General features: G+C 40.8%; 1 protein-coding gene across 6 annotated transcripts in view; it reads right to left on the reverse strand.

Annotated features, from left to right (window-relative positions):
* Positions 1–1,955: 1,955 nt before the first annotated feature.
* pam (peptidylglycine alpha-amidating monooxygenase) overlaps positions 1,956–26,517 on the reverse strand; it is a 30,110-nt gene continuing 5,548 nt past the window's right edge. For 5 of the 6 annotated variants that reach the window (XM_068333954.1, XM_068333956.1, XM_068333952.1 and 2 more), the window contains 23 exons: positions 26,132–26,189; positions 25,485–25,572; positions 25,208–25,299; positions 25,026–25,109; positions 24,200–24,248; positions 23,537–23,604; positions 22,055–22,135; positions 21,901–21,977; positions 20,593–20,696; positions 20,313–20,506; positions 19,408–19,464; positions 17,218–17,487; positions 10,215–10,344; positions 9,453–9,569; positions 9,241–9,313; positions 8,862–9,072; positions 8,051–8,257; positions 7,135–7,244; positions 6,762–6,858; positions 6,573–6,623; positions 5,411–5,647; positions 5,268–5,327; positions 1,956–5,185 (listed from right to left, as the gene is read on the reverse strand). In XM_068333954.1, coding sequence (XP_068190055.1) covers positions 5,010–5,185; positions 5,268–5,327; positions 5,411–5,647; positions 6,573–6,623; positions 6,762–6,858; positions 7,135–7,244; positions 8,051–8,257; positions 8,862–9,072; positions 9,241–9,313; positions 9,453–9,569; positions 10,215–10,344; positions 17,218–17,487; positions 19,408–19,464; positions 20,313–20,506; positions 20,593–20,696; positions 21,901–21,977; positions 22,055–22,135; positions 23,537–23,604; positions 24,200–24,248; positions 25,026–25,109; positions 25,208–25,299; positions 25,485–25,572; positions 26,132–26,189 — 2,691 coding nt within the window. In that variant the 3' untranslated portion in view covers positions 1,956–5,009. The remainder of the gene's footprint in view (positions 5,186–5,267; positions 5,328–5,410; positions 5,648–6,572; positions 6,624–6,761; positions 6,859–7,134; positions 7,245–8,050; positions 8,258–8,861; positions 9,073–9,240; positions 9,314–9,452; positions 9,570–10,214; positions 10,345–17,217; positions 17,488–19,407; positions 19,465–20,312; positions 20,507–20,592; positions 20,697–21,900; positions 21,978–22,054; positions 22,136–23,536; positions 23,605–24,199; positions 24,249–25,025; positions 25,110–25,207; positions 25,300–25,484; positions 25,573–26,131; positions 26,190–26,517) is intronic. The other variant, XM_068333957.1, reaches the window with a different exon arrangement.

Below are 26,517 nucleotides of genomic sequence, written 5' to 3' on the forward strand. Positions count from 1 at the left end.
CCTCTGTTTCACTAAAGTCTTGTGAAAATAAATCTTACTTAAGGTCAACCTTATGGAGTGTGTAATTGCTTCTTTGCACAAAGAATCAACTTTGGCATTAACTGTTTTGAACGAGTCGTTTCCTCTCATTGAGAGACTCAACGTTGTCTCCTCAACATACAAAGGATATGGGTGCTCCAGTCTTGGCTGTTTCGTGTTGTCAGGAGATGTAATTATTGGGTCCTGCCCGTGTGCAGACAGTAAACACTATGAAACGAGGGTTTGAAGCAGCAGGGCTTTTACTCACAGGGGCCACTTCCTTGTTCTCACTCTTTATTTTGAACTCATCTTAAAATATGACAAGACCATTTTTGAGAACACAATTGAACAAAGAGTCCTGCTGCCTTTCTTCCTCCTTCCACCACACAGTCGTCCACGCAGCTGTAATTGTTCCTTGAATTAACCAACTACATGATGGGGAACAAGTATGGAAGACAACAACCCAGGAGTCGGTGAACACAGCCTGACTTTCTCGTCCACAATTCAGCTCCTGCATCAGATGTTCTAACAATAACCATAAAGACACTGACTCCATCAGGTCTATCTGACTCTCTCTGTCTCTCTGTCTCTGACCCTGTCCTGATCTTTATTTCTTTTCCACCCAAATGGTCGAGGCGGATGGCCGCCCAAAAGAATCTGGGTCCTGCCCGGAGTTTCTTCCTCAATGAGGGAGTTTTCCCCCACCGCTTTGGCTTATGCTCTGGAGGGTTCAGTTGGGTATATGATTAATAGGTATATAAATAAAGTTTGATTGATTGATTAATTGATTGAAAAAGACTGTCCCCTGGCCAAAGACCACATTCTTTACATAGCCATGGAGCGGGTGCATGTGGTGCATGTGGCTCCATGGTGCATGTGGCTTTTCATGGGATGGACACTCTGATTGGTTTACGTTGTGTTAGTCCCAAATAATACAGAAATGATTTGAGGACAAACTACACATTTACTTAAGGCCACGACCCTGTACTGTTAAAGCAGCACAAGGGAGTTGGACATGTACAGTATTTTCCGCACTATAAGGCTCTCAAAAACCAACAGTGCACCTTATAGTCCACAGGATGCCTTATAGTGCGGAAAAAACTGTACATATGTCAATCAATCAATCAATCAACTTTTATTTATATAGCGCTGAATCATATCAGAAGACATTTCAAGGTGATTTTGCTCCTCCAGAGCAAGCATAAGTGAGGCAAAAACTCCCTCATTGAGGAAGAAACTCCGGGCAGGACCCAGGCTCTGGAGGGTGGTCATCCGCCTTGACCTGTTGGTTGGGAAAGAGAAATACACTGGGGACAGAGACAGGTCAGGGAAAAGAGACAGAGGGAGAGAGAGAGTGACAGATAGGCCAGTTTGAGTTTCATGTCCATAGTGCGCTGTCGCTGAAGTGGGGGCGGGATTTCCAGGCCTTTGGGTATCCTGTCTTCCGTCCGCGTTCTCCACCTGTGGAACAGAGGCACAAAGACGGCGGCAGTATTGTGTGATTTGACAGTAGTAGTAATAAATTCTATGAGTAGTAATAAATTCTAGGAGCATAGAAAGATAAAGCAAGTGAAGGAGAAGTGACAGAAGCTTCAGAGTATCTCCTGGAGAGACGGAGAAAAATACCCCCAGCAGCCTCGGCCTGTAGCAGCATATCTAGTGGGGTGTTATTTCTGATTGTAGGCTCTATCAAAGAGGAGGGTTTTTAGTCTACTCTTAAATAAGCTAAGGGTGCCCCCCTCCCCGGACCGAAGCTGGGAGATCGTTCCAGAGTAGAGGGCCAGGTAGCTGAAGCTTCTGTTACGTGACTGACATGCTGTTCTTTGTGTGTCGTTTCCCTGTACACACACACACACACACACACACACACACACACACACACACACACACCCACACACACACAGACGTGCTTCGAATGAACCTTCATGACTCCAAGATGCTTTGCACACACTTTATTTCACAAATAACATAGTTACTGAAAATAGTACTCTTGCAGCAAAAACCAGTGTGTCACAATAAATATCAAACAACCCGAAGACTTTCAGCGATGGAAATGTAAATTCTACGGCATGCCATGTAGAAAATCATTCATTAAAAATTCATGACAAACTGAAGAGAGATATCTGATGGAGGTCTGAGAATACAGGAGTTAAAGAATGTTGATGCAAAAGATGAATCAGTGGCAACGAATGACAGAAAGCTTTTTCTTCCCAGAACGGACTCAGTAGTTTTTATCTCTAGGGATTGACTTGGATGCACAATAATGATGAACTCTTCATGACATAGTAAACTATATAACAGCACTGGATTACACAGCTGATTCAGATACATTCAAATGTAGAGATGTATTTAAGGACTGAAGGTCTAACATTTAAAGGACTCCACTGTTTGACTTCATTCAAACCATCTGCTACAGGTTAAAGGTCAACCACATTCCAAAAGATGCAGCATATTTTGTGAATCTGAATGTTTTCCCCCAATAGTGTTTCCATGCTTGTCCATTGGTTTGTATGTTTTCCAGCTTATGCAAAAATCCATGGAAGAAGAAGAAAAATGACAGAATTTAGGTTTGGATCCTGTTGGAATAAGATGAGATCCCCAAATTTTACTGTTATAACATTGTTTAATATTGCATAAAAAGTTCTGGACCATGAAATTCCATGAAACATTTTGAAGGGTTGCGCACGGGTCAGGAGCCAATCCCTTAAAATTTGATGCCGATCTATTAATTTTTCAAGAGTTTCATTTGAATTAGAAAACATGTGATTTTTCATCAGTTTTTAACCACTTTCTCAAGAGAAGAGACAAATCCCCCTTTAAGATGTGATCTGTGTGTATACTAGGGCGTAGAGAGATAATAATACACAGCTGCTGCTTCAGAATACATATTTAAAGGTGGTGAGACACACAAATGTCTCTTTGGAGGTTTGGACTCTATTGAGATGACCTGGGTGATGCTTTTTCCATTAACTTTAAGACAAAAATGACTTTTTAATTGCTCACAGAGAATGCGCAGAAATGACTGATCAATGTTCTTTTACGTCAAGGGAAATTAAGCTATAACTGACAATTATATTTTGAAAATAAATTGGTAAAATCTGTGAATTCTCCCTTTATTAGAATTTATAGCTGAAATGATTTACCAAGTGAGAAAAGTAGAATAAAAAAAATAAAAAAAACAATTGTTTTGTCACAACATTTAAATGTAATAAATAATTGTAATGAAAAGACAAATATCGGCTTCAGATAAGAAAGCTGGACTTTTCAAAAAGTGAATATATTCAGATTGATATTCAAGTTGATATTATGACTGAGATAACATTTGATTATGTTGTTTTCCATTTGGGTCTGAGTCACATTACATGGTTATAATGCATAGGGTGAGTGAGGATTATATATTACATGACTGGAATATAAATTCAAGTCACATTTAAATAAAACTGATTCTAATGTGGATCAATGGAACGATCGAATGGATTTGTCCCTTTTTGAATATTGATCATGAATGGAGCTCCTGGCTGGAGATCAGAACTTACTTCTGTTGTGCTAATTCTTCTACACAGAACAGCATTGCTGAAAAAATATGTTTATAGATCAACTCACTGATTGATTTGATATATGAATATGAAAAGTAAAGTAGGAGCTCAAACAGTCCGACGTGGTTCATTTCACCTGTGAATCGTTTCCCACTTTATGCTGATTGTATGACTTTTGAGTTTGATTATGGAAAAAAAAGTCTCTATGACATTTAGCTGTTCAACAATGTTCCCTCTCTCTCACTCACACACACACACACACACACACACACACTCACACACATATAGATAAATATACAGATATAGGTAATATAATCTGTTCACTGGAAGAGAAGTCAACAGCACAAGCTTCACTAGCAGCTGTTCTCATCATGTTTACAACGAGCAGCGGTTAAAATTAAAAATTCATGTAAAAAGGCACAGAATTACAACTGAAAGGTTGCCAGAGAGAAATACCTACAGTTTGGGTGAAATGCTGATATTTTTGAAAGACGGATGCACCTTTAAAAGCAATCCTTTTATACTAAACAATGTTAGTGCTGAGGGGGGGGGGCTCTTCAGTCCTTTCTGGGCCCTGGTTTAAAGGAACGAGTGGCTCCCAGCACAAAGCACCGGTGCCACAGCAGGACGGCGTCTCCACGCTCCCAGCAGCAGAGAACAAACTGAAACGGGACAGGAGGGAAGTCACAGCGACCAGGAAACACGCCTCTGAAACGCTACGGCTGCCAGCTTTATAATTAGCAGTTAGCAAGTTCAGGTTCAGTCCAGATTATTTAGGAAAAGGTGACGTCTGTCATTCACAGCAGCCCAAATACATGAACATTAACTGGCTGTTCCTGGTCACATGACAAACCCTGTTTCAATAAAATCCTTCAATATTTCAGAACTAATCCTCAGTCAAAGCGAACAACATTTCACTATAATTGATTCTATCACAAGAGCCCAGCAGCGACACGTTTGTGCCGTGTTCTGATCGTTCCCTCCAGACGTTTGACTGAAGATACTGAGCAGTGATGAATGAACGTCTTCAGTCTGCTGAGAGATGGAGAGGCTGACCTGTGGCTCACAGATTGTTGTTTGTACTCACAATGACCGTAATAATCTCGTTTACCATTCAACTTTTGGAGATTATTATTTCTGTTATTATTATTTCCAGCCACAGGAAAGGCCTGAAATAACACGATAATCAGAACGATCTGGACCGACTGAGGCGTGTTCAGGAGGAACTTGGCACTGGATGTTAACGTTGGTCCTGGGGGGGGGACTGTGCAAAAATAAGGGACTCATGTAGCCGAGGCTGAACTAAATAACAATGAAGTAAATCCTGCCATATTGATTCCATACAATATATTTGTGAACATTTAAACGATAAGATTGGCAGCTAACACAACAGTTACACAGTTGGCAATGTAAGCAGAAAACTGGGTGGCCGGTCCCGGGGTGGGGTGGGGGGGTTTACGAGGACTGCTGGGGAGGAAGGGCGGAGTACTCCTCGTTCTCCGAGTCGCTGCTGTCCCCCTCGTTCCTCTCCTGGTCGCTGCCCTCGGTGCTCAGCTGGTCGAAGCCCTGGTGGCTGTAACCTTTGTGGGACGCGAAGAAGTTCCCCAGGTTCAGGCTGCCCACCGCTTTACCTGGAGGGGGGGGGGAGGTAGGACAGAGGTGACTAGAGCGGATTCATGCTGGATCTCCTTCATTCAGTCACACAAGAATTACCTCTTATTTTTCCAAAGAGCCCCCCCACGGAGCTGGGTTCAGTCTTCACCTCACTCCGGTCTGTGAACAAACGATCAGGTGAAATGAGGGCGGGGCTGAAGAGTCTGTTGGTGCTTCACTCGTCCTATGGATGCTATACGCACTGTTTTTCCTCCAGCAGATGAAGAGTCCGAAGACGACGACCACCAGCAGGGGGACGAGCAGCAGCGCGGTGATGATGGCGGGGAGGACCCCCTGCTCTCTCTTTGACTTTGGGACCCTCTTGGTCTCCTCCTCCTCCCCCGGCGGTCGACGCTGCTCAGACTGTTTGAGCGTCTGCAGGCCGTCAGCTGACGTGTTCAACGCCGGCCTGGTTTTGGTCTGGACCAACATCTCCACTTCTACACAGACAGACGTTACGCTTAACCGTTTATTTCCTGAAGGAACTTTTCAATCGTTTGGAGCTCATTTCATGTGTGATTACATCATTTTTATATATGTTTCCACATGAGAGCACATTTAATCAAATTTATGAATATTGCTTTCAACATCTGACCTTCTACATATTTTGTCAAACATGGATGTTAAATAATGTCAGATTTAAATATTGCAGTCAGTATTTTTTTCTTTATTATTCCCACCAAACTGTTGTTTGGTCGAAGCTGATTATATATATATATATATATATATATATATATATATATATATATATATATATATATATATATATATATATATATATATATATATACTTTAATGATCCCAAGGGAAATTCAGGACACAGTTTTGTTGTTTGTTGAATGTATTAAAAACTGAAATGTAACTGAAAACTCTTGTTTTTTTATGTAGAAACATATTTTGGGTTAATATTAGAAGCATATAATGACTAATGATGCTCATTTTACACAAATGTCACGTCTTCTGTGTTTGTGAGACAGCGCCAACATTTTATCTACACTTTATCTACACTCTGAAATTTAGTTCCTTTAATAATTTTATCGTACGTAATAGCAAATCACTGAAGTGAAACCAGCGAGTTATCTGTGTTTTATTTTTATACAACTGGGTTATCATGATTTGCTGAGTGCCTCTGGATAAAGAACAAACAAATCCGGAACCTTCAACTGATAATAAAGTCTTAATCATGTTGTAAGAACATTCAACCATTAGGAGTAATTCAAGAACAACCCAATGCTGCGTTAACGAAGGGCTTAAGGACTCTTCTGATATTCACACTGCAGTGAAAACAACTATTCTTTAACGTTCCATTTTACTTCTCCTGATGGCTGGAGGAATATGGCCTGAAAATGTAAAAGCCAATAATACCTTCAAGTTCTTGAACATCAATTCCACCTTTCTTGACAGAACGATGAGATTCTGGAAAATGTAACAAAAACGGGTCATTTTTATACATACAGGTTAAAACCCCCCCAACATGTCAGAGAAACAGAGCATCAGTTTCATTAATAATAATAATTACAGTTAATCAGATGAGACAGATTCATCAGAACTTACTCCCAGTGGAAAACTTGAAGACTGATTTACTGCTGGTATCTCCAACAAAGACGCTCCCGTCCTCGCTCACGACGACGTCATGAGGCATTTTAAAATCCTGCAAATACAGGAAAATACAAATCACTGCAACGTATATATGAAAGGTTATTCATCACTATCTCAAATGCCTGGCTTTCATGTGAAATGAGCAATACTCATATTTTTTATTTTATTTTTTTAGATAATTTAAGGCCTTTAGGTGCGCCTTGTACTGCGGAAAATACTGTATGTATATGTTTATACAGTATATATAGGGCAGGGCTACATTAAATATAGCAATCCGAGGAGACATGAGACACTTGATAACTTTATAACTTCACTAACAACACTTTACCTTTTTCTCCGGGTAGAAGGTGTCCAAAATATCCTTCGTTGAATAATTTATAACAAAACCTCTGAGTGGAGCAGGGCGAGACATCCCATTTACTGCAAAGATCAATCCATCTTCATGCACATGGGCACACACACACACACACACACACACGGAACAATGGTATTTATTATTACCACTAACCACAAATGTACTGTATATACAAAGACGATGTATTTTGATGGTGACAGTGATCTCTGTAGTTATGAAAACTTCCTACAAGTCAAATCTTTGTAAAATATAAAGAATTAGTTTTCTATGATAAAGGGAATTCCCACACGTTTGAATACATTAATGATGGTTACTAACATCATGCTAATGCTGCGATGCGTTGCTTAAATATTGATGTAATAATATATGAACAGATATGAAATTTAAAGTACTACAAAAGATATAATATAGTCCTTCACGGCTGTAATAAGATTTCAACCAAATGAGACATTATTGGTTTTGACAATTATGAGATCAGGACTGTTATTTCTTTTGTTTTTCCTCTCATCTTTGACTTCATGTTCATTTTTTGCTCTTAGCTTCAGATTATCTACTGAATCAAAACCAGGATGTGTGTTCGAAAGTTTTTTTAATAATTTTTCTCCCGTTATTTATATAATTAAATTTTTTTAGTTCCAGAACTTTTCTTCACTTCTTAATCAATTTTTTTTTCAGTCTCAGCATTCATCATGACTGTAAGAACAAAAACGAATTGTGTGACGATGGTCTGTTACACCAAACATGACACAATATTAAAGTTCATTATTTAATCTTTAATCCTAATCTTTTAAAGACAAAAAACCATCTGAGACCAATGTGGTAATGTGGTACGAAACAGTGTACATCCCCCCGACCCCCCACCACTGGTACCTGGTGCACCTGGACTCACCTCCAGCAGCAGGGCTGTAGGTGATGGCGAACACTCTCCCTCCAAACTCATCCTTCTTAATCTCCTTGACAAATTCTCCAGTCTTCGCGATGAAGCACTGGATGCGTCCGTTCTCCCTGTCGGCCACACACACCTCCCCCCGCTCCGGCAGCAGCACCAGGCTGTGGGGGACCTGGAAGGGCAGGCGCCTCCTCCTGTCCGACGAGCCTTCAGGCACAACGTCCATACACATTTGTTACACATAAATAAATAAAAAAATTAAAAAATCTGTGTGTGTGTGTGTGTGTGTGTGTGTGTGTGTGTGTGTGTGTGTGTGTGTGTGTGTGTGTATATATATATATATATATATATATATATATATATATATAAACATATAATAATCAATTAATTACTTAATTAATGTGTAACAAAGATTTTTAAATATGTTTAACACTTTTTTCAAGTATTTTAAAGTAAGGGAGTAAAGGGATTTAAAAGTTAAGAATCAAGCTCATATCTATACTGTGTTCTGTTTAATGTGTCACCAACACACAACAGTCAGTGGACCAATGAGTCCCCAGAGAACCGGCCCCCATGTGATGCAAGTATGTCGTTACTTTTAGATGAAAATCGATATTTGGGAAAGAAAATCTGATACTATTTACTGCATGAATGAGAAGTTGGTCTAGGAAAGTCATAACAAAGTATAATAATACTAAGTACTGTACTTTTATTACATACGAGTAATAATGCATTCGGACATCGATGTAAAAAAAAGTGCAGTTCAATTCAAAGATTCAAAAAGATGTGTGTGTAAATGTGAGACTGTTACCTGCCCCCCACTCAGACAGGTATTTGCCCTCAGCAGTGAACTTCAGTATCCTGGCGTTGCAGTAGCCATCGGACACAAAGACGTTCCCCGTCTTCGCGTCGACGGCCACATCGGTGGGCTGACAGAAGTGGCTGCTGTCACTTCCTGGTGTGAAAGCTTCTCCTAGCGACAGTAAGATGGTATCTCTGCCATCGTTGCTCACTTTCAATACCTGATGAGGAAAGACAGGGGACTTGAGCTGTGTATTGACTCTTGCATTGCTTTGAGTCATAAAGCATCACATCATCTGTAAAGAACTTACATCTGGATGTAAGTAGGTGTGAGAGGGTTCTTCACTGCACAAGCTTTTTATTGAATACAGTTGTGTTACGAAGCTTACCTGGTGAAGAGCGACATCGGTGACCCAGTAGTTATTCTCCTTGTCTGTGGTTATTCCATGAGGCATATAAAACCTAGAATACCGCACAAACGCATCATTTCTCTCACTCCTTGTAATCCAGAATGTACAAACGTACCAGAAACACCTGGTTGTTTCTGTTCATACACATATTATCATATTAATCAATGAAAACAACACATGTCATAACTTACATGTTCCTCCCAGAAGCCTTCTGGATGCTGCCTTTAGCCTGGTCCACAACCAGAATAGTGGACTGCTGAATAGGACCCAAAGACCTCTGCTGATATCTGGCCTCTTCATTAAAAGAGCTGCAAATTACACACAACCAGCCTTTTCAGTATTATAGTACTTCATCTAATATGTAAACATGCAGCATGTCAAATTAAAAGGTAAATGGACTATAAGTACAGCCTTTCTGCTCCCACTGACCAGTCTAAGTGCTTTACCACACAATTCCATTAACACAGATGATCAATGCAAACGTTCACATGCGGGTCCATTTGAGTCATGCAAGACATGCATTAGCGGTAGCCACACAGGAGGCGCTCAAGGGGATTGTGGGGACTGGGCCACTGCTGCCCCCCCCCCCCCCCCACTGCCTGTCCAATTTATTCAAGATATTTTAATGAAGGACAGAGTACAGCTGCTGTTCAGCTGTACAATGTTTTCTCATTGAGACGTCAGTATTGAAATACTTGACCTTTGCAGTCAGAGATTGCGACATCGCTGAATTCAGAATTTTACCCTGATCTACTTTCATAATGATCACAGCAATGAAGTCTATATTGCACTATCGAGTATTTGGCTTTTTCATCCAGGTGAAGGTCATATTACTTATTTTTTAATACCATCATTACATCGAATAATGAGTAATGATTGTTTGATTAGCACTGTGCAGAACACACACACACACAACAGATATATGAAACTCATATAGGATGACTGAAACTTACTCATCCCCCCAGTGGTGGTCACCCCTGTGGAAAATGACCAGATTAGAATCCGCATCGAGGGCGAGTCCTGACACCTGACCCAGCTGGAGAGACCTCTGTGGCCAAGATGTGACCTGTCCCAAATGGTAGTCTACACACACACACGCACGCACACACAGAGTTACAAATTAACACAACATGGGTTTGTGTATTTTAATAACAAGCTTCAGATAGATGTGATTTCTTTGCACTTACTATTTCACACACATCAGTAGAGTCATAGATTGCTCAAGCATTGATAAAAAGCTCAGCAAAACATAAAACAAATGAAGCAAAAACGAAGCAAAACTAAATGTATGACAGTTACTACTTAAAACCTGATCACAGTGACGTGAAACAGATGAGGAGTTCCATGGGGAGGTGCGAGGGGCAGGAGAAGGAGTCGATTGCCCCACAGTCAAGTATTCCTTCAGTAACTGTCGTTCCTGTTGAGCTTGGATTAATGATGCTTAACTGTGCTTCTTACATGAAACATTGTTGTTTTCTTGTTTGTTGTTGTCAAGTTGCTTGATTTTAAATCACTACACATTTATACACATAAGTATAATTTTCAGTTATAATAAAAAGTGTCAATATGTAAATTTATTCAAATACACATATAGACAAACTTGTTGCTACCCTCTTTTAATGGGAAACCCCTCCACAATGGTCACTGAAATAATCTGAAACTCACAAAAGTAATAATAAAAGTAACCAGTGAGAATCAGATAGTGCTTTTGAATTGTGATTCAATCGGATAACTTCAAGAACAAATTAGGCCTAGGCAAAAAAATAATGGTGCCCATAAAAAAGATTGAAGTTGACCATAATGGCGTGTTAAACTAAGGTGTGTCCTCTAATCGGAATCATTGGCATCTTCAAACTTGTTATTGTCAGTCTGCCTATTTAAAAGGCGAGAAATAGTCACTGTGCTGTTTGTTGACGTGGCGTTTACTAAACCGAACTACAGGAAACAAAGGAGAGTTGTCTCAGGAAATTACAAAGAAAGTTATAGACAAGGATGTTAAAGTTAAAGGCTATAAGGCCATGTCCAAACAGCTTAATGTTACTGTGACTACAGCTGCACAAGTTATTCTGGTGTTTAAGGTCCAAAGGATTGTAGCCAACCTCCCAGGATGGATAACACAAATGGTAACCAGGGTCCAAATTGGACTCATGGGAGACGACCAAGGAGGACACCACTGCTGAAAGCAAAAAAGAGCGACCGGAGTTTGTCACACTGTATACTGACAAGCCTCAAAGCTCCTGGGAGAATGTCCTTTGGACAGACGAGACAAAACTGGAGCATTTTAGCAAGACATCAGCTCTATGTTAAAAGATACAAAAATGAAGGATACCAAGAGAAGAATGCTGTCCCTACTGTGAAACATGGAGGAGACTCAGTTATGTTCTGGCCTTGCTTTGCCACATCTTGAATCTGTATAAGATACAATGAAATCTGAAGACTATCAAGGCTTTCTGGAGAGAAATGTGATGCTCAGTGTCAGAAAGTTTGGTCTTAGTCACAGGTCCTGGGTCTTCCAACAGGATAATGACACAAAACGCACAGCTAAATACACTTAATATTGAATTATTCTGAGCCCTGATCTAAATCCTAAGGCCAGGCATGTTGAATTAGTTTGTTTCCTAAAATGATTCTGTTGAATCACATTTCCAAAGGGATTTCTGATTCTGATTGGTCAATTTTCAGTAGTATTTCAGTCAGTTTCAATGAATTTTAGTCTCTCTATTTCTCTGTTTCTAAAAGGAATCCAAGCGGTGATGGTAGATCTTTTTTTTTGGGACTGCCATCACTGGGTGCGTCAGAGCGTCGTCTTCCTGCCCAAGGAGGAAGGAGGACAGGGACACATCCATCCAGCAGGGGGTGCTGCGTTCTGGCTGCAGTTCATTCAGCGGTTCCTGACTGGCCCTGAGGACCTGGTGTGGCGGCCCTCAACACAGGCAGAACTGGCCCAGTGCTGGGGTCCGGAGCTCGATCACTCGAAACGAAAGACTAAAAGATCGTCCAGGTTTTTATCAGGGTGTTTTTAGAATCTGGGGACTTTTGTCCAAGAGGACACCACAGGATTTTAAATCACTCTAATGGATTTTAAAGGAATCTGTTATCAAAGGAGGACTTTTTAATGTAAGAACTATAGCAGGAGCATCAGTGGAGTCCAAAGTCATCACGGCTAAAATCTCCACTATAGGATGTGTGGCGGAGATTTGTGGTCCCACCCTGGACGACGCTGCTGTTCTATCCTCTACTGTGGGTGTGACCTCTGCTCTGGGGGCGTGTCCTCTACTGTGGGTGTGACCTCTGCTCTGGGGGCGTGTCCTCTACTGTGGTTGTGACCTCAGTGAGATTCATCAGAAGACTGTTGAGGAGCTGGAAGAGCCGACTCACCCCACAGCAACTGACTCTGATAGATTCTTATCGTAAAGGCCTTTCAAACCCGAATCATACTGACCCTTTCCCTCTAGAGAGTTTGTCTCTTTGCTTTAACGACCTGATCAGTCTCTGTGATGGTAAAAAAAAAAAAAAGCATAAATTGACGGTAAAAATTTGTAAGCCCTTTATAGGAGTCACTATCAACAAAAAAGGTGATCTCCAATGTGGAGCTGTGGCCACCAACTGTTTTATTGCAGTTTTGAATCCAAATATGTTAGAGAACTGTCTGTACTGTTTTCACAGAGAACATAGAGTTTTTCACTGCTTCCTAGACTGTCGGAGAATCGACAATCTGTTCCAATTTTTGGAGAGTATCTTTCTCTCATTTGGTCATATTTTCGACAGGCACGTGTACATTATTGGTTTGACACGCGGGAAAAAAACAAAAAACAAAACATCGGCAAATTCTAAACTTTCTTCTGGGCCAAGCAAAGATGCCGATTTATCTACGCAGGAGGAAAAGGTTGAAGGTTCGTCTGACTGCAGTGCAGAAGACATTTTAAGAAGAAAGTGTCAAACAAGAACCAGAATCGACTTTAACTATTTCAGAGCTATCAATGATTTAGACACTTTTACGAACCTATGGTGTGTCAAAGGTGTCTTATGGTTCGTGTTAAGTGAAGAACTTGTGTTCAGTCAGTGTTTGGTTTAATTCACATATATTTTGCTTATACATTTCATATAATGTGTTAATGAAGTGTGAGTTCCTGTTTGCGTCAATCTCTCGTGGATTTTGTGTCAACGTGACTATTGAGTTTATGAATAAATGTAATTTTAAAAATAAAGATCAAATCTCTCTCTCACTCTCAATCCTGAGAGACTTCAGGCCCCGCCCACACGATGACGGATTTTTTTGAAAATGCAACTTTTTAAAAACGCATCCACACGACAGCGTTTTCAAAAAAAATCTCCGTCCACACGTAAACGCAGCAGTGCATTTTCGAAGATGGCTATAAGCATGCCAAACCATGTGGCAGTATTGAGTCAAATTTTATCCAATAGGAATCCTCTGTGTTTTGTTGTCACAACACACGGGCCCATAAATATGACGTCACAGAGGTTTTCGTCGCAGGCAAGACGTCAGCGTTTTTAAAAAGTTGCGGATATGCCGTCCACACGACAACGCAGACCCGGCGTTTTAAAAAAAATCCACCTCGGCCAGCGTTTTCGAAAAGTTGCGTTTTCGTTCCGGATATCTGCGTTGTCGTGTGGACGGAAGGCGTAAACGCAACAAAAAAGTTGCGTTTTCAAAAAGTTCCGGCATCGTGTGGACGGGGCCTCAGACTTAATAAAAGTATAGTCAGATTGTCAAATGTACAGGTATACATTTTACATTTTTGTTCTCTTGGAGTCCTGGCATCAATGGTGCATAATGTAGATTTATCTAAGCGCTTCATTGGTGCTTGTCCTGGTAGTTTGGAAACTGGCACCTCAAGCCAGTATTGTATGACAATGACTCCATGGAGCACAGGAGGGTAGCAGACAGTTGGTGTCTCAGCTTGGTGCAACATTTGGAAGATGCAGTATAATAACTAAAGAAGATAGTAACTTAACTGAATGTGGAGTTAACGTTACAGCTTATGAAAGATGATATTGAGGAAGTCTTAGTGAAGATTACATTTCCAAGGTTAGCTAAGAAAGAGGAAGAAGCTGAAACATGGAGTCTGGAGAAGGCACCATTCAAACCAGAGACAACTGAAACAGTTTGCTCGTGAGAAAGGACAAATATACCTGTTGACAGGTGTAGGATTCTCACTGAAGCGAATCAGTGTCCTCCATTTAACCCTGTCTTCAGCATCTTCTCCTCTCACACCAACTACCTTCATGTCCTCTTTCACTACATCCATAAACCTCCTCTTTGGTCTTCCTCTAGGCCTCCTGCCTGGCATCCTTCTACCAATATATTCACTATCTCTCCTCTGGACATGTCCAAACCATCTCAGTCTGGCCTCTCTGACTTTATCTCCAGAACCTCTAACATGTGCTGTCCCTCTGATGTACTCATTCCTGATCCTATCCTTCCTGGTCACTCCCAGAGAGAACCTCAGCATCTTCATCTCTGCTACCTCCAGCTCTGTCTCCTGTCTTTTCCTCAGTGACACTGTCTCTAGGCCAAACAACATCGCTGGTCTCACCACAGTTTTGTACACCTTTCCTTTCATTTTAGCTGAGACTCTTCTATCACACATCACACCTGACACTTTCCTCCACCCGTTCCATCCTGCCTGGACACGCTTCTTCACCTCTTTTCCACACTCTCCATTGCTCTGGACTGTTGACCCTAAGAACTTAAAATCCTCCACCTTCTTGATCTCTTCTCCCTGTAACCTCACTCTTCCACTTGGGTCCCTCTCATTCACACACATGTACTCTGTCTTACTGCGGCTAACCTTCATTCCTCTCCTTTCCAGGACAAACCTCCACCTCTCTAGCTTCTCCTCCACCTGTTCCCTGCTCTCACTGCGGATCACAATGTCATCTGCAAACATCATAGTCCATGGAGATTCCTGTCTAACCTGGTCTGTCAGCCTGTCCATCACCATAGCAACAAGAATGGGCTCAGAGCTGATCCCTGATGCAGTCCCACCTCCACCTTGAACTCCTCTGTCACACCTACACACACCTCACCACTGTCTTACAGTCCTCATACATGTCCTGCACCGCTCTAACATACTTCTCTGCCACTCCAGACTTCCTCATACAATACCACAGTTCCTCTCTGGACACCCTGTCATCAGCTTTCTCCAGATCTACAAAAACACAATGCAGCTCCCTCTGGCCTTCTCTGTACTTCTCTATCAACATCCTCAAAGCAAATACTGCATCTGTAGTACTCTGTTTTGGCATGAAACCATACTGCTGCTCACAAATGCTCACAAATGCTCTTAGTCTAGCTTCAACTACTCTTTCCCATAACTTCCTCCGTAATTTTCAAACATTAATTGTATTATTTAATTTATTAAGTTTTATTTCATTTTCAAAATACTTCAGGTCCTTTTTGAATGTATGAGATACATTTCCTCCCTTTAGTTTTACTTCACGTTTCGTGACACCTTTTGGAACGTGCCTGTTAATATGCTGGATGGTTTGTATTTTTAAATCAGTTAGGTTCATAAAAAATAAAATCAATAACATCTTGGCAGTTTTCTTACCGTTGATATGAATATCTATTATCAGTGTTAACTTTAACGTGATATTATCGTATAATGTATATAATGTAATTCTGTGTATTTTGTCTAACTAGATTGGTCTGAAATTGACATTTGGTAGTACTCCACATTCATTTTGCACATCAGACAAAAATAGATGATAAAACTTCCTTTTTGGCTGGTCAGCCCTGTCCAGTTAAATTAAATGATATTTCAAGAAGAGTGTATTATTACTATATTTCAGACCTTTGATAAATCAGTTTGTTTACACTGCAGTGTTCCAACATTCATAGTAAATTAGGATGCAATGCATTTAAATGCATTATCTTAATTATCATCATCTTAAATACACCTGTAAAATGAATATAAAAATGTCCCAACACAGAAATTTACTTAACATTTTTTGGTCTCTCTCTCAATTATAATCAGATTGTCAGATGCTAGTCCTGGTAGTTTGGAAACTGTCACCTCAAGCCAAGTAGTTCCCAGGTTCAAGTTTTAAACCGGTATCTCTACGGTGCAACAAAATAGAACCATCAAGTTAGCCTTGGAAGAAGCTCCATTTTTAATAAACACGAACATGCAGATGACACTGAGTAAAAAAAAGCTTTATGTTATCAACCCTGTGTGGAAATTCTTTTTCTGGATGTGACCCATCCCTAAGGAAGCACATTACATCATTATGAAGACTGTACAGTACAGTACAGCTCTACAGCCTGAGCTACAGCCCAACTGTTGTTTGTTGAGTGTATGATGATGACTCCATGAACCACAGGAGGGGAGCAGACAGTCGGTATCTCAGCATGGTGCAACATTTGCAAGAAGCAGAATCCTAGCTAAAGAAGACAGTGACTTCCCCAAAAGACAGCTACAATCAGTAAATGTGGAGTTAAAATCACAGCTCATGAAAGCTGATATTGAGGAAGTCTCAGGAGGAGAATAGTTCCTTAGCCTAAGAAAAGCTTAAATGACATCCCCAGCAACAGCATGGGTAACACCTACTGCCATAATTTACCTGTTGTATTGTTTTCTAAAAATCGTGGAGAACACACATTTAAAAAAAAGTAGAACCTTTTCTATTTAAACCCAGGAGCGATGGGTGTTGGATGATTCAACTGAGCATATAAGTGACTTGAGTAATTTAGTCATGAGTTATTCAGAAGGCAAGAAATGTAAGGGGTTGCATTAGTGAGGACCAGTTTAAGCAGCAAATTCATGACAGACACTGATAAATGGGAAGGGGGAGTAGAAGGAAAAGAGAAAACACACGATGCATCAGCAAGGATGCAAAGGAAACACATCTTTCTCCCCACAGTGAAACACATGCTGGAAAAAGACAGATTAAAATGATGTTGAAAACCAAAGAAGAGCAGTAAGGACCCACCTTGTCCTTCAGCTAGCAGTTTGCTTCTTGGCTGATTGGCTGTGGCTTCAAGCTGATGAAATCTGTGAACCCTGTCCCTCACCAAACCAGGATGCTCCCTGGTTTGGAAGGCTAGTCTGGCACTGGGGGATCCCAGGTCTTTCTTTTGTATTAAGCTATCAATCTGTGCCATCAGCTCAACCTGGGCTGGACTGCTGGGGCTGAAATTGTGATTATGATCTAGGTCCATGCTCTGGCCGAGCAGCTTGGACATAAGAAAGTACAGATCACCTGCACAGGAAGATAGAGAAGGACAGAAAAGAGTGGAAATAAAAGGAGAAGACTGAAGCTACCAGCAGTGTCCTGCTACGCTGGAGAGATAACCGAGGTTTGGGTGCAGTGATTGCTGTATTACATTCAACATGTGTTACCATGATCATGGTGCATGCAGATGTGGCAGCAATACCTCAGTACCAGCTTACAATGCAACAACATTTGCAAATGTCAGCGCGCACCAGCAAGCCAACGCGGTGTTGCTCTGAGTGAAGAAACTTGTGATTGGTCAAGAGCAGAAAGGAAACACTGATAAATGTCTGGAGCGTTGGAGAAAGTCCACCGTAGGAGATCAGTTGGTTCAAAGAGCTACGATTTACGATTAAACCATACGATTTACCATAAAACAAACATGGAATACTCAGAAACCCCTCCTATGGCTGACACACAGTCAAAAAGACATTTGTTACTTTTGGTACTTACCGTATTTTCCGCACTATAAGGCGCACCTAAAAGCCTAAAATTTTCTCATAAACCCGTAGTGCACCTTATAATCCGGTGTGTTTTATATATGGATTAATATTCATGTTAATATTGGTTAAAAACATGATCGCTGAAAAAAAGCCGGCAGTCTGGCCGCCAGTCATGCCGCACTCCGCCACCAGAGGAGCCCCCTCACAAGGCACTCGGGCCCACGCCCCCTAACAACGGTCGTCAAGGGGCGTCACCGAAGTCCCGGCTCTGACTGAGCTGCTCTCAGACGGTAGAGCAGACTGTAGGAGCACCGGTGGTTACGTAGGAAAACATGAGGAACTTTCAACAATTCTATGAATAGAAGTGACACCTTTGTCACTGCTAGACAAAGGTGCCAACGGGTGTGCTGCATTGATTTACAAATGTAGTTGATAGCTCTGGGGGGGCGGAGGGGCGCATTCAGGCTTGTGTATTCTGTCTGCAGCGACGTGCTGTAAGATTCACGGCGGTGAGACACCGACGTTAAAGTCAGTTCTAGGAGTAAAACAGCGTCACATTTGACAGTAAATTATCAGCCTGACATTAAAAACTAGTTAAAAATTGTTGAGGACACACAGCAGCAAATAGCTGCACCTCACCTCCGACTGGACTACCGATCGATCGAAACAATATTTAATTAATAAACGAAGACGAACGTCGGAGCTTAAATATCTGCTTTGAACTTCAGATCAGGAAATAATCCGCTCTGTTGGCACTGACTGCACTCGTAATGAATTTAACTAGTTTTAATGTCAGGTTTTTTAATATGCGTGTTGACTTCTTTCTAAGATGACAAAGTGATCAAGTGATCAGGTTTCCTTGATGAGCCTCAGAATGGCTTATTGACATAACAACAGGGGCCATTCAAAGGTAGTCAGGAAGTCATGAACGCAATCATGACTGTCTGAGCAGCGTGGCTCTATCTAGTGGACGGATTGCGTAACTACAGCCGCTGCAGTTTATCAAATAAATTGTATTTATTTTTTATTGTGTGCGCCTTATAATCCGGTGCGCCTTATATATGAAATAAATTATAAAACAAACACATTCTTGAGGGTGCGCCTTATAGTGCAGAAAATACTGTATTAAGATATTTATTTTCCTGTTGTTGTTGTTAATTGTAAATGTCAATAGCATATATATTAAAAAAAGTTAAATAAAAAAATTAAAACAAAATAATAATGCTCAACATTCACAGATTATCAAAAGTCACATTTTCAGTTCTAGGAAACTCTCAGATGAAATTGGTTCAACTCGCAACCATGAAAATAAAAATGAAAAACGACCAACTGCCCACAATAACCAAAGACACCACTTCAGTACTGAGTTGCTGTGTGTATGTGAGCAGATACGTGAACTCTTATGGGGTAGTTAATTTTATAACCCGGTGTTTTTGTGCAGCGGTGCAGCTCGTTCTGAACTTACCCTGATCCAGAACCTGCTGCGCTTTGTCTGAACCTGACTTTTTGTTGTCTTGATGACCTGTGGGGTTGAAACAAAGTTTGAGTTAGACAGGTTCTGTTTGAAAAGCATTAAAAAAACCCAAACAAACAATTGTGGCAACATCAAATTTGTACAAGCAAATAAAATGGTAATATTCCTCAGTAAAATGTATGTAAATTGACCAAGCATAAACTACTCAGATTCATGTCTCAGCAAGAAAAGAAAGTAGTTCCCATTAGTTTCAGTGCTTGTGGACTGAATATTTGAGAATTTTTATTTTCACAAACAAACAACACGTAAATAAAACGCTAAAAAAAATCCCATAAATATTATAAAGCAGCGTCTTCACAACAGGTCTGAGCTTCATTTTCTGTGCAGACAGAGATTTTCTTCTTGCTCCTTGATGGAACTTCATGCTTCAGGTTTCAACTGACCAAGGAAGCAAAGCAGCTCCAGAGCATCATGTAGCCCCGATATGCATCACTGCAGTTAAGGGGGGGGGGGGGTTATTTTCACATTGGCTTCATTGTCACTTCTACAGACATACCGGTTCTATCATTTCCAGAGATCACAAAAAGCTCTCCTTTGGTTTCACAGCCTCACAGAACAGTATTCAGAAACTTCCTGGTCTTTTCTAGATGGTTCTAGTGGGGGGGGGGGGGCGTTTTGGAGCTCGACCCCCAATCTGACTAGTAACAGAAAACAAATCATATGTTTTGCCAGGTAACTAATATATGGTGGAAGGTGAACAGTTTTGGCTCCAAGTTTACATGGAGAAAAGTGTGAGAAGTTGATCTGAACCTTCTGTCTGACACAAAAATGAAATGCAAAATGGAAACTAAGGTGCTAAATGAGATGACGCTGAGATGGATCTTCTTCCACTGTACCTGGTGAGTGTCCCATGTGCATCATGGAGTGCATATGATCTGGACTGACAGGGATGGGAATGTTGGCCTCAGCTGGAATATGCTGAAACAGCTCCTCAGAGCTGGTGTCCATGCAGGTCATAAATGGGACGATGTGTTTGCTGTCCATGTAGTACATTATGTAGAAGTTACACATTTCATCATCGGAGGTACCACTGCAGAAAAAAACAACAGGTACTTTCAAGTTACTTGACCGTACATCTCCCATGCAATTAAAAATGTGTTGCACAACAAAACTCACCCAATATAAGTCTCGGCGGTTCTGTCCTCACCAGTAAACATACATCTGGCTGCAAGGATGTCACCAAACTTCACGTTCACATCTTTATTAGTAGGATAAAAAGCCTGTAGAGAAAACACATTCACACATAAACAACCAAAAAGAAACCACTTGAGATCAATACGTTTTGAGATGTATCGCTCACGACATACACCTGGTAATTAACCCTAATAATTAAACTCAATAACTATAAATATAACTTGGACAAAGATACAGTGTACACACTCACAATTACAGATTTCTGGACATTTCTTGGTTTCTCATAAACATTGTTTTAATATTTGTCAAAGTTTCTGATCCCACAAGAAGGCAGTTATTCTGGTACAGCTCTTCATTCATGGTGCTGGGATCAGAAAACATTCACAAATCAGGATGACTGTCATACGAGGTTCATGTCCCAGGAGGCGCATGATGAGGACTCGGGTGACTCGGGAAGTACAAGCAATGAGTGTTTCGTCTTATACTTTGTGCTGTACTGCCTGTGTTGTACTGCATATGTTGTACTGCCTGTTGTACTATGTTGTGCTGCCTGTTGTACTGCCTGAGTTGTACTGCCTGTTGTACTGGCTATGTTGTGCTGCCTGTTGTACTATGTTGTACTGCCTGTTGTACTACCTGAGTTGTACTGCCTGAGTTGTACTGCCTGTTGTACTGCCTGAGTTGTACTGCCTGCTGTACTGCCTGTTGTACTGCCTGTTGTACTGCCTGAGTTGTACTGCCTGCTGTACTGCCTGCTGTACTGCCTGTTGTACTGCCTGAGCTGTCCTGGCTGAGTTGTGCTGCCTGAGTTATACTGCCTGTTGTACTTCCTGTTGTACTGACTATGCTGTGCTGCCTGTTGTACTATGTTGTACTGCCTGAGATGTACTGCCTGTTGTACTACCTGAGTTGTACTGCCTGTTGTACTATGTTGTACTGCCTGAGATGTACTGCCTGTTGTACTACCTGAGTTGTACTGTCTGTTGTACTATGTTGTACTGCCTGTGTTGTGCTGCCTGCTGTACTGCTTGAGTTGTACTGTCTGAGTTGTACTGCCTGTTGTACTGCCTGTTGTACTGCCTGAGTTGTACTGCCTGCTGTACTGCCTGTTGTACTGCCTGAGTTGTACTGCCTGCTGTACCGACTGTTGACAGTGGGTCTGGGAGGACAGCAACTTCATCTGTGCTGCATGTCGTGCATATATGGTACATTTGACAATAAAGGTGACTTTACTTTGACTGATTAGATATGACCTGACATGAATGCTCCTTTAACAAATAACAAACATACCTGTGGCAGCTGAGGGGACTGTCTCCCAATTAAAGTCCACTTCCCATCTCGGATCCTGTAGCCACTGACCACTTTACCTGTGACACAAACACTCATCCAGACTTCTGATACTGAGAAGAGCTTCTAATAAAGCTGAGCTCTCTAAATGACTCACCGAGGCTGTGTGTGTGGGTCCTGAAGGCAAACGGGTAGATGGGATACGATGTGTAATCACAAGCGATGTCTGCATTTGTAACTAACAAAGAAGAAGAAAAGGAGGTGATGGGAAGCCCGATCTGTGATAACTCCAGTGTACTCACGTACCCACATAGCACCAAAACACACTTATTTCAAGGCATTTTCCAATGAGAACAGATCAGACCATACTGTGGTACCATAGTGGGGTAGAAATTTGTTCTTTTTCAAATAACTGACAGGTGTAACACTTTGATGAAACCTCAATGAATGACTTTTTTAAAGTCTTGTCCCACAAAAACAAATCAGTTCTCTAGTGTTTGACTATGGCTCAATGTAAATAGTACGACAGTGAGATATGTAGGAGTAAACCTGGAATGACTGCTCCCATTTCAAACAGGTAATGGGAGCAGGAAGCCAGTGGAGCAGGTGGAGGAGTACAAGTACCTGCTGAAATTCTCTTCTAAGATCATTGGACTTCCAACCAGATCGCTGTCCTCCAAATACGAGTAACAAACACTCCAGCTGGCCAATGGAATCCTACAAGACTCCCCTCTACACTACACTCCTCCTTTGAGTGTCTCCCCTCACAATGCCGTCTCCGTTGCCCCGGCTACAAGACACACAGGAGGAAAGCTACCTCTGTTCCCAAAGCTGCCAACCTGCTAAACTCCTCCTGAATCTCTACAGTTTCTGTGTTTACCTGTAACTGCATACCTGCTCATGTTTACACTGTTCGGTTTACACTGAAAGGTCTTCATATCATTATAGTATTACAATTCCCACAGTCTTATATACATTTATATATGTATTTATTACACCATTGTATGTAAATATATTATTTATATTGTACATATCTGTTTATTGTGTATTTTAGTGTTAGTGTTGGCAAATGTGTGTTCTTAAAAGAAGAAGTGTTGACCACACAGGGAAACCATTTTAAACACAACTGCATAATTTACATTTCAACATGAGAAATGCTGCGTTTGTTCATTCATTCATTCATCATCAACCACTTCATAAGATTATTGCATACTGATTATATTTTATACAGTGTCCCAAATGTGTTGAAGGGGTTGTACTCCTGTATTTATTTTGAAATTGCTGTAGGAACATCAGTATCTTCAGGCAGCAGAGAGGGCCTGAACCATGAACCAACAACAACCTGTTCCAAAGTCAACACCGTGGTGTTTACGCACTAATCGGGTAACAAGATTAACTTACAAAAGCTTATCAAGCTTTCATGATCTGTATTAAAATTTCCAGACGGAGATTAATCAAGTTAAGATCAGAAGATGTTCACTTCAAGATGCTGAAGCTGCATCTTAAAGTGAACAATTTTACCACAGCTGCATAAAACAAATGTTATTGTCCAAACAGAAATAGTGTTGGGTTGAGCATGAGAGGGAATGAAAATCTTAAAGCTTGACAAATTCACATCACAACAGGAAGTAAAACGTACCTTTTTTTCCTGGTTGAATGACTGTGTCGACGGACATCAGCAGGTAAATCCCAGCGATGAACGGCTGCCTTTGTGAAATGAGAGGTAACACGCGTTTAAATCACTTTGCTCCTGATCATTCCTTCACAGTATTCATGTAAACTAAACCAACTACTTCATACCATATTATTTTATTACAGGTGTGAAACAATTCCAACAATTTGAGAATCTGGTTTACAAAAAAAAATCAAAGTTTTGACACCGTAGAACATTAATAATATGTTAGCAGTAGCAACTGACTTAAATGGATTATGGTTGAAATTAATATTAGCAAACAGAAATTATATATATAGTATTTAAAGTGTAACTGTGGAAAAGTTAACTATGTTTGCGTCTGTGCTCTTAATAATTTCAGAGAAGTGGCGATTCATATATTTACAAGACAATTTAAATTTTAGAGGTTGACAAATTTGCAAAAGCAGAAAAAAAAACTGAGATTATTAAAAAAAAAGAGCAGTAAAAAAATAACACTCTAGTACTGTCAACACAAACTTTGACATCAATGTGGTTTTATAATGACAATTCAAACTTTGTTCCAACACAATCATCTAAACATTTCCAGTTCCTCTCTCATATTTTTATCATTTGGAAGAAAAAAAATTTTTTTTTTCAGTAAATACTTACGGTTTGGACGTCATTCTCACGGTTAGTCCTGAGCAATCTCTATGATAGTCTGCAGAACCAAAAAAAATGTTTTGATGAGTGTCACAATCACCAACTTTGGATGAAAGTGGAACAAATACAGTGAAACATGTGTAGTGCCGAACTCGATCAAATAAAATATTGTTTCGTATTCTTTAGAAGAAGAAGAAGAAGAAGATACACTTTATTGATCCCCTAGGGGAAATTACATTTGTCACTCAGGTGTACATTTGTTACATTTTTTTTTATTCAATAAAACATCCGAACACATCCAGATGGAAGAAGAAATTAAAATAAGCCTAAACTTCTTGAAAATAATTTCCCCTTGGGATTTTATTTTATTCCTCATCTTCATCTTTTTCCTCTAATCCACATTTACTACCTGATCAAATCTAAAGCTTTCTGGCAACATCTGAGGAACGTGGTTCATAGACTGTTCTGATTCACCTTTCTAGTCCGACTCAAAGCCTGTTTTCTTCCATTCAGGCTCACGTTCATTCAGCGGTGACAGATGTCCCATGAAAGCCATCATCATCAGGAGAGAAATCATTCACACCAACACACACCAGTGGGACGCTGACGCGGTGGGTGTAAGACAAGCCCCGCAAAACGAGACGCATCCGGGAAGGAAATACTCCAATTCATCCTCTCAGTGTTTGTTTGGAATCAGGTTCACTCAGAAGAACAGGACAGGAGTGGATGTTTCTCTTGTGGAATTACACACCTGATCGTCTCCACAGCTTTACCGTATTTGATGTAACTGATTCTATAACGATCTCTGTGCAACAGGAACAACATGAGGACTCACCTCTGAAGGCACTGACGTCCCCGTAATGGATCTGCAGCACCAAGTGAGTCATTCCTGAGTTTCTTCCAACTTTAAAACCGACGTCTGAAGAAACGACAAAAAAGAAGGATTGAAAAACAAAACCGTAATGTGGGGCAGGAATACGTGCCACACGAAGACTGCAATATATACAAGACACATACCTTTAGGCAATTTAGTTGGGGGGGCGTTGCGAGCCCAGGCATACATAATGGAGGAGTCCCCCTTACACGTGCCTTGTACACTGCCACAGTCCCTAGAGGGAGAAATGACACCATCAATAGAATGTTTGACAATGGGTCAGAATAGAAGTTCAGAAAATCAGAAAAAAAAATCAGAAAATCAGACAAACAGAAAAGTTCTGAATGAATTTCAAAGCAAAGCACAGATATTCAGGTGAATAAAACAGATGTATTGATATATCCACATAACGGTTGTTACCAGTAGCTGCTAGTGGACACAGGAGTCTTGCATCCAAACAGAATCATGTGATGGACGGTTTCCATGTTGGCATGAGGTATGAAGTCCACTGTGGAGAAAACACGCTTTGATTACTCTCCACAATTTACCCGAGAAGACTCAACGTCCTCTCTGACATTTCTAAACTTCATTTCATGTCTTTAGTGTTCCGATCAGTTTTATAGAGCTGGAAAATTACAAACCGAGACGCTGCAGTAAACTCAGCGGTCACACGACAGCTGCACCCCTAAAACACTGAGATAACAGACGGGGGTCACAGACGGTCTGTTCCAGTTTGGTGTGAAGCTCCTTCACCTACAGTTGGTGGGGCAGGCTTGTATTCCTACAGGGGTGTGGCTGCTATCACATTATTTAGATGACATGAATCCGACAGCAAAACTGTCTGTACCGGCCCGTCTAACAGGTTTGTTTCTGCTGTGCAGCTGAACTTTACCCCCCCGGGTGTCCGAGAACAACGACTTCATCTTGGAATCAGGTCACCTCAGTTTTTGGAAAATCCTTGGATTTTATCTCATGAGGTTCTCCATTGATTTTGTGGTTCTATGTGTACCACTACATATAGTGTGAATGTACAGTATACCAATAAAAAAGGTTAACCAAATACTCACCGATATATGTATCTCGGCTAGTTGGCACGGGGGCTGCTGTGCACAGATAGGTGTCCGACTGAAACGAACGAATGAAATGAACTTTATTAACCCCTAGTAGGGAAATTATTTTCCACTCTAGCACACAATTAGTTACACGTGCGTGTGTGTGTGTGTGTCTGAGTGTGTGTGTGTGGGTACGGACAATTGTAATTAAGTGTGTGGTTGCAATTAATTGTAGTTTTCCTTTACTATAAGTTCTTTCCTGCATTTTTATCAAAACTATTGCAGCTCAAAGAGACTCATGTTTTAATGTTTTAACTTCTGAACTTACAGATATTCAGTTTACTGAACAAAATAAAACCAGGAAAGATTTACATTACAGGTAGGAAGTACAAAACCTACAT

The sequence above is a fragment of the Antennarius striatus genome, chromosome 15, assembly GCF_040054535.1.
Source record: "Antennarius striatus isolate MH-2024 chromosome 15, ASM4005453v1, whole genome shotgun sequence".
NCBI lineage: Eukaryota > Metazoa > Chordata > Actinopteri > Lophiiformes > Antennariidae > Antennarius > Antennarius striatus.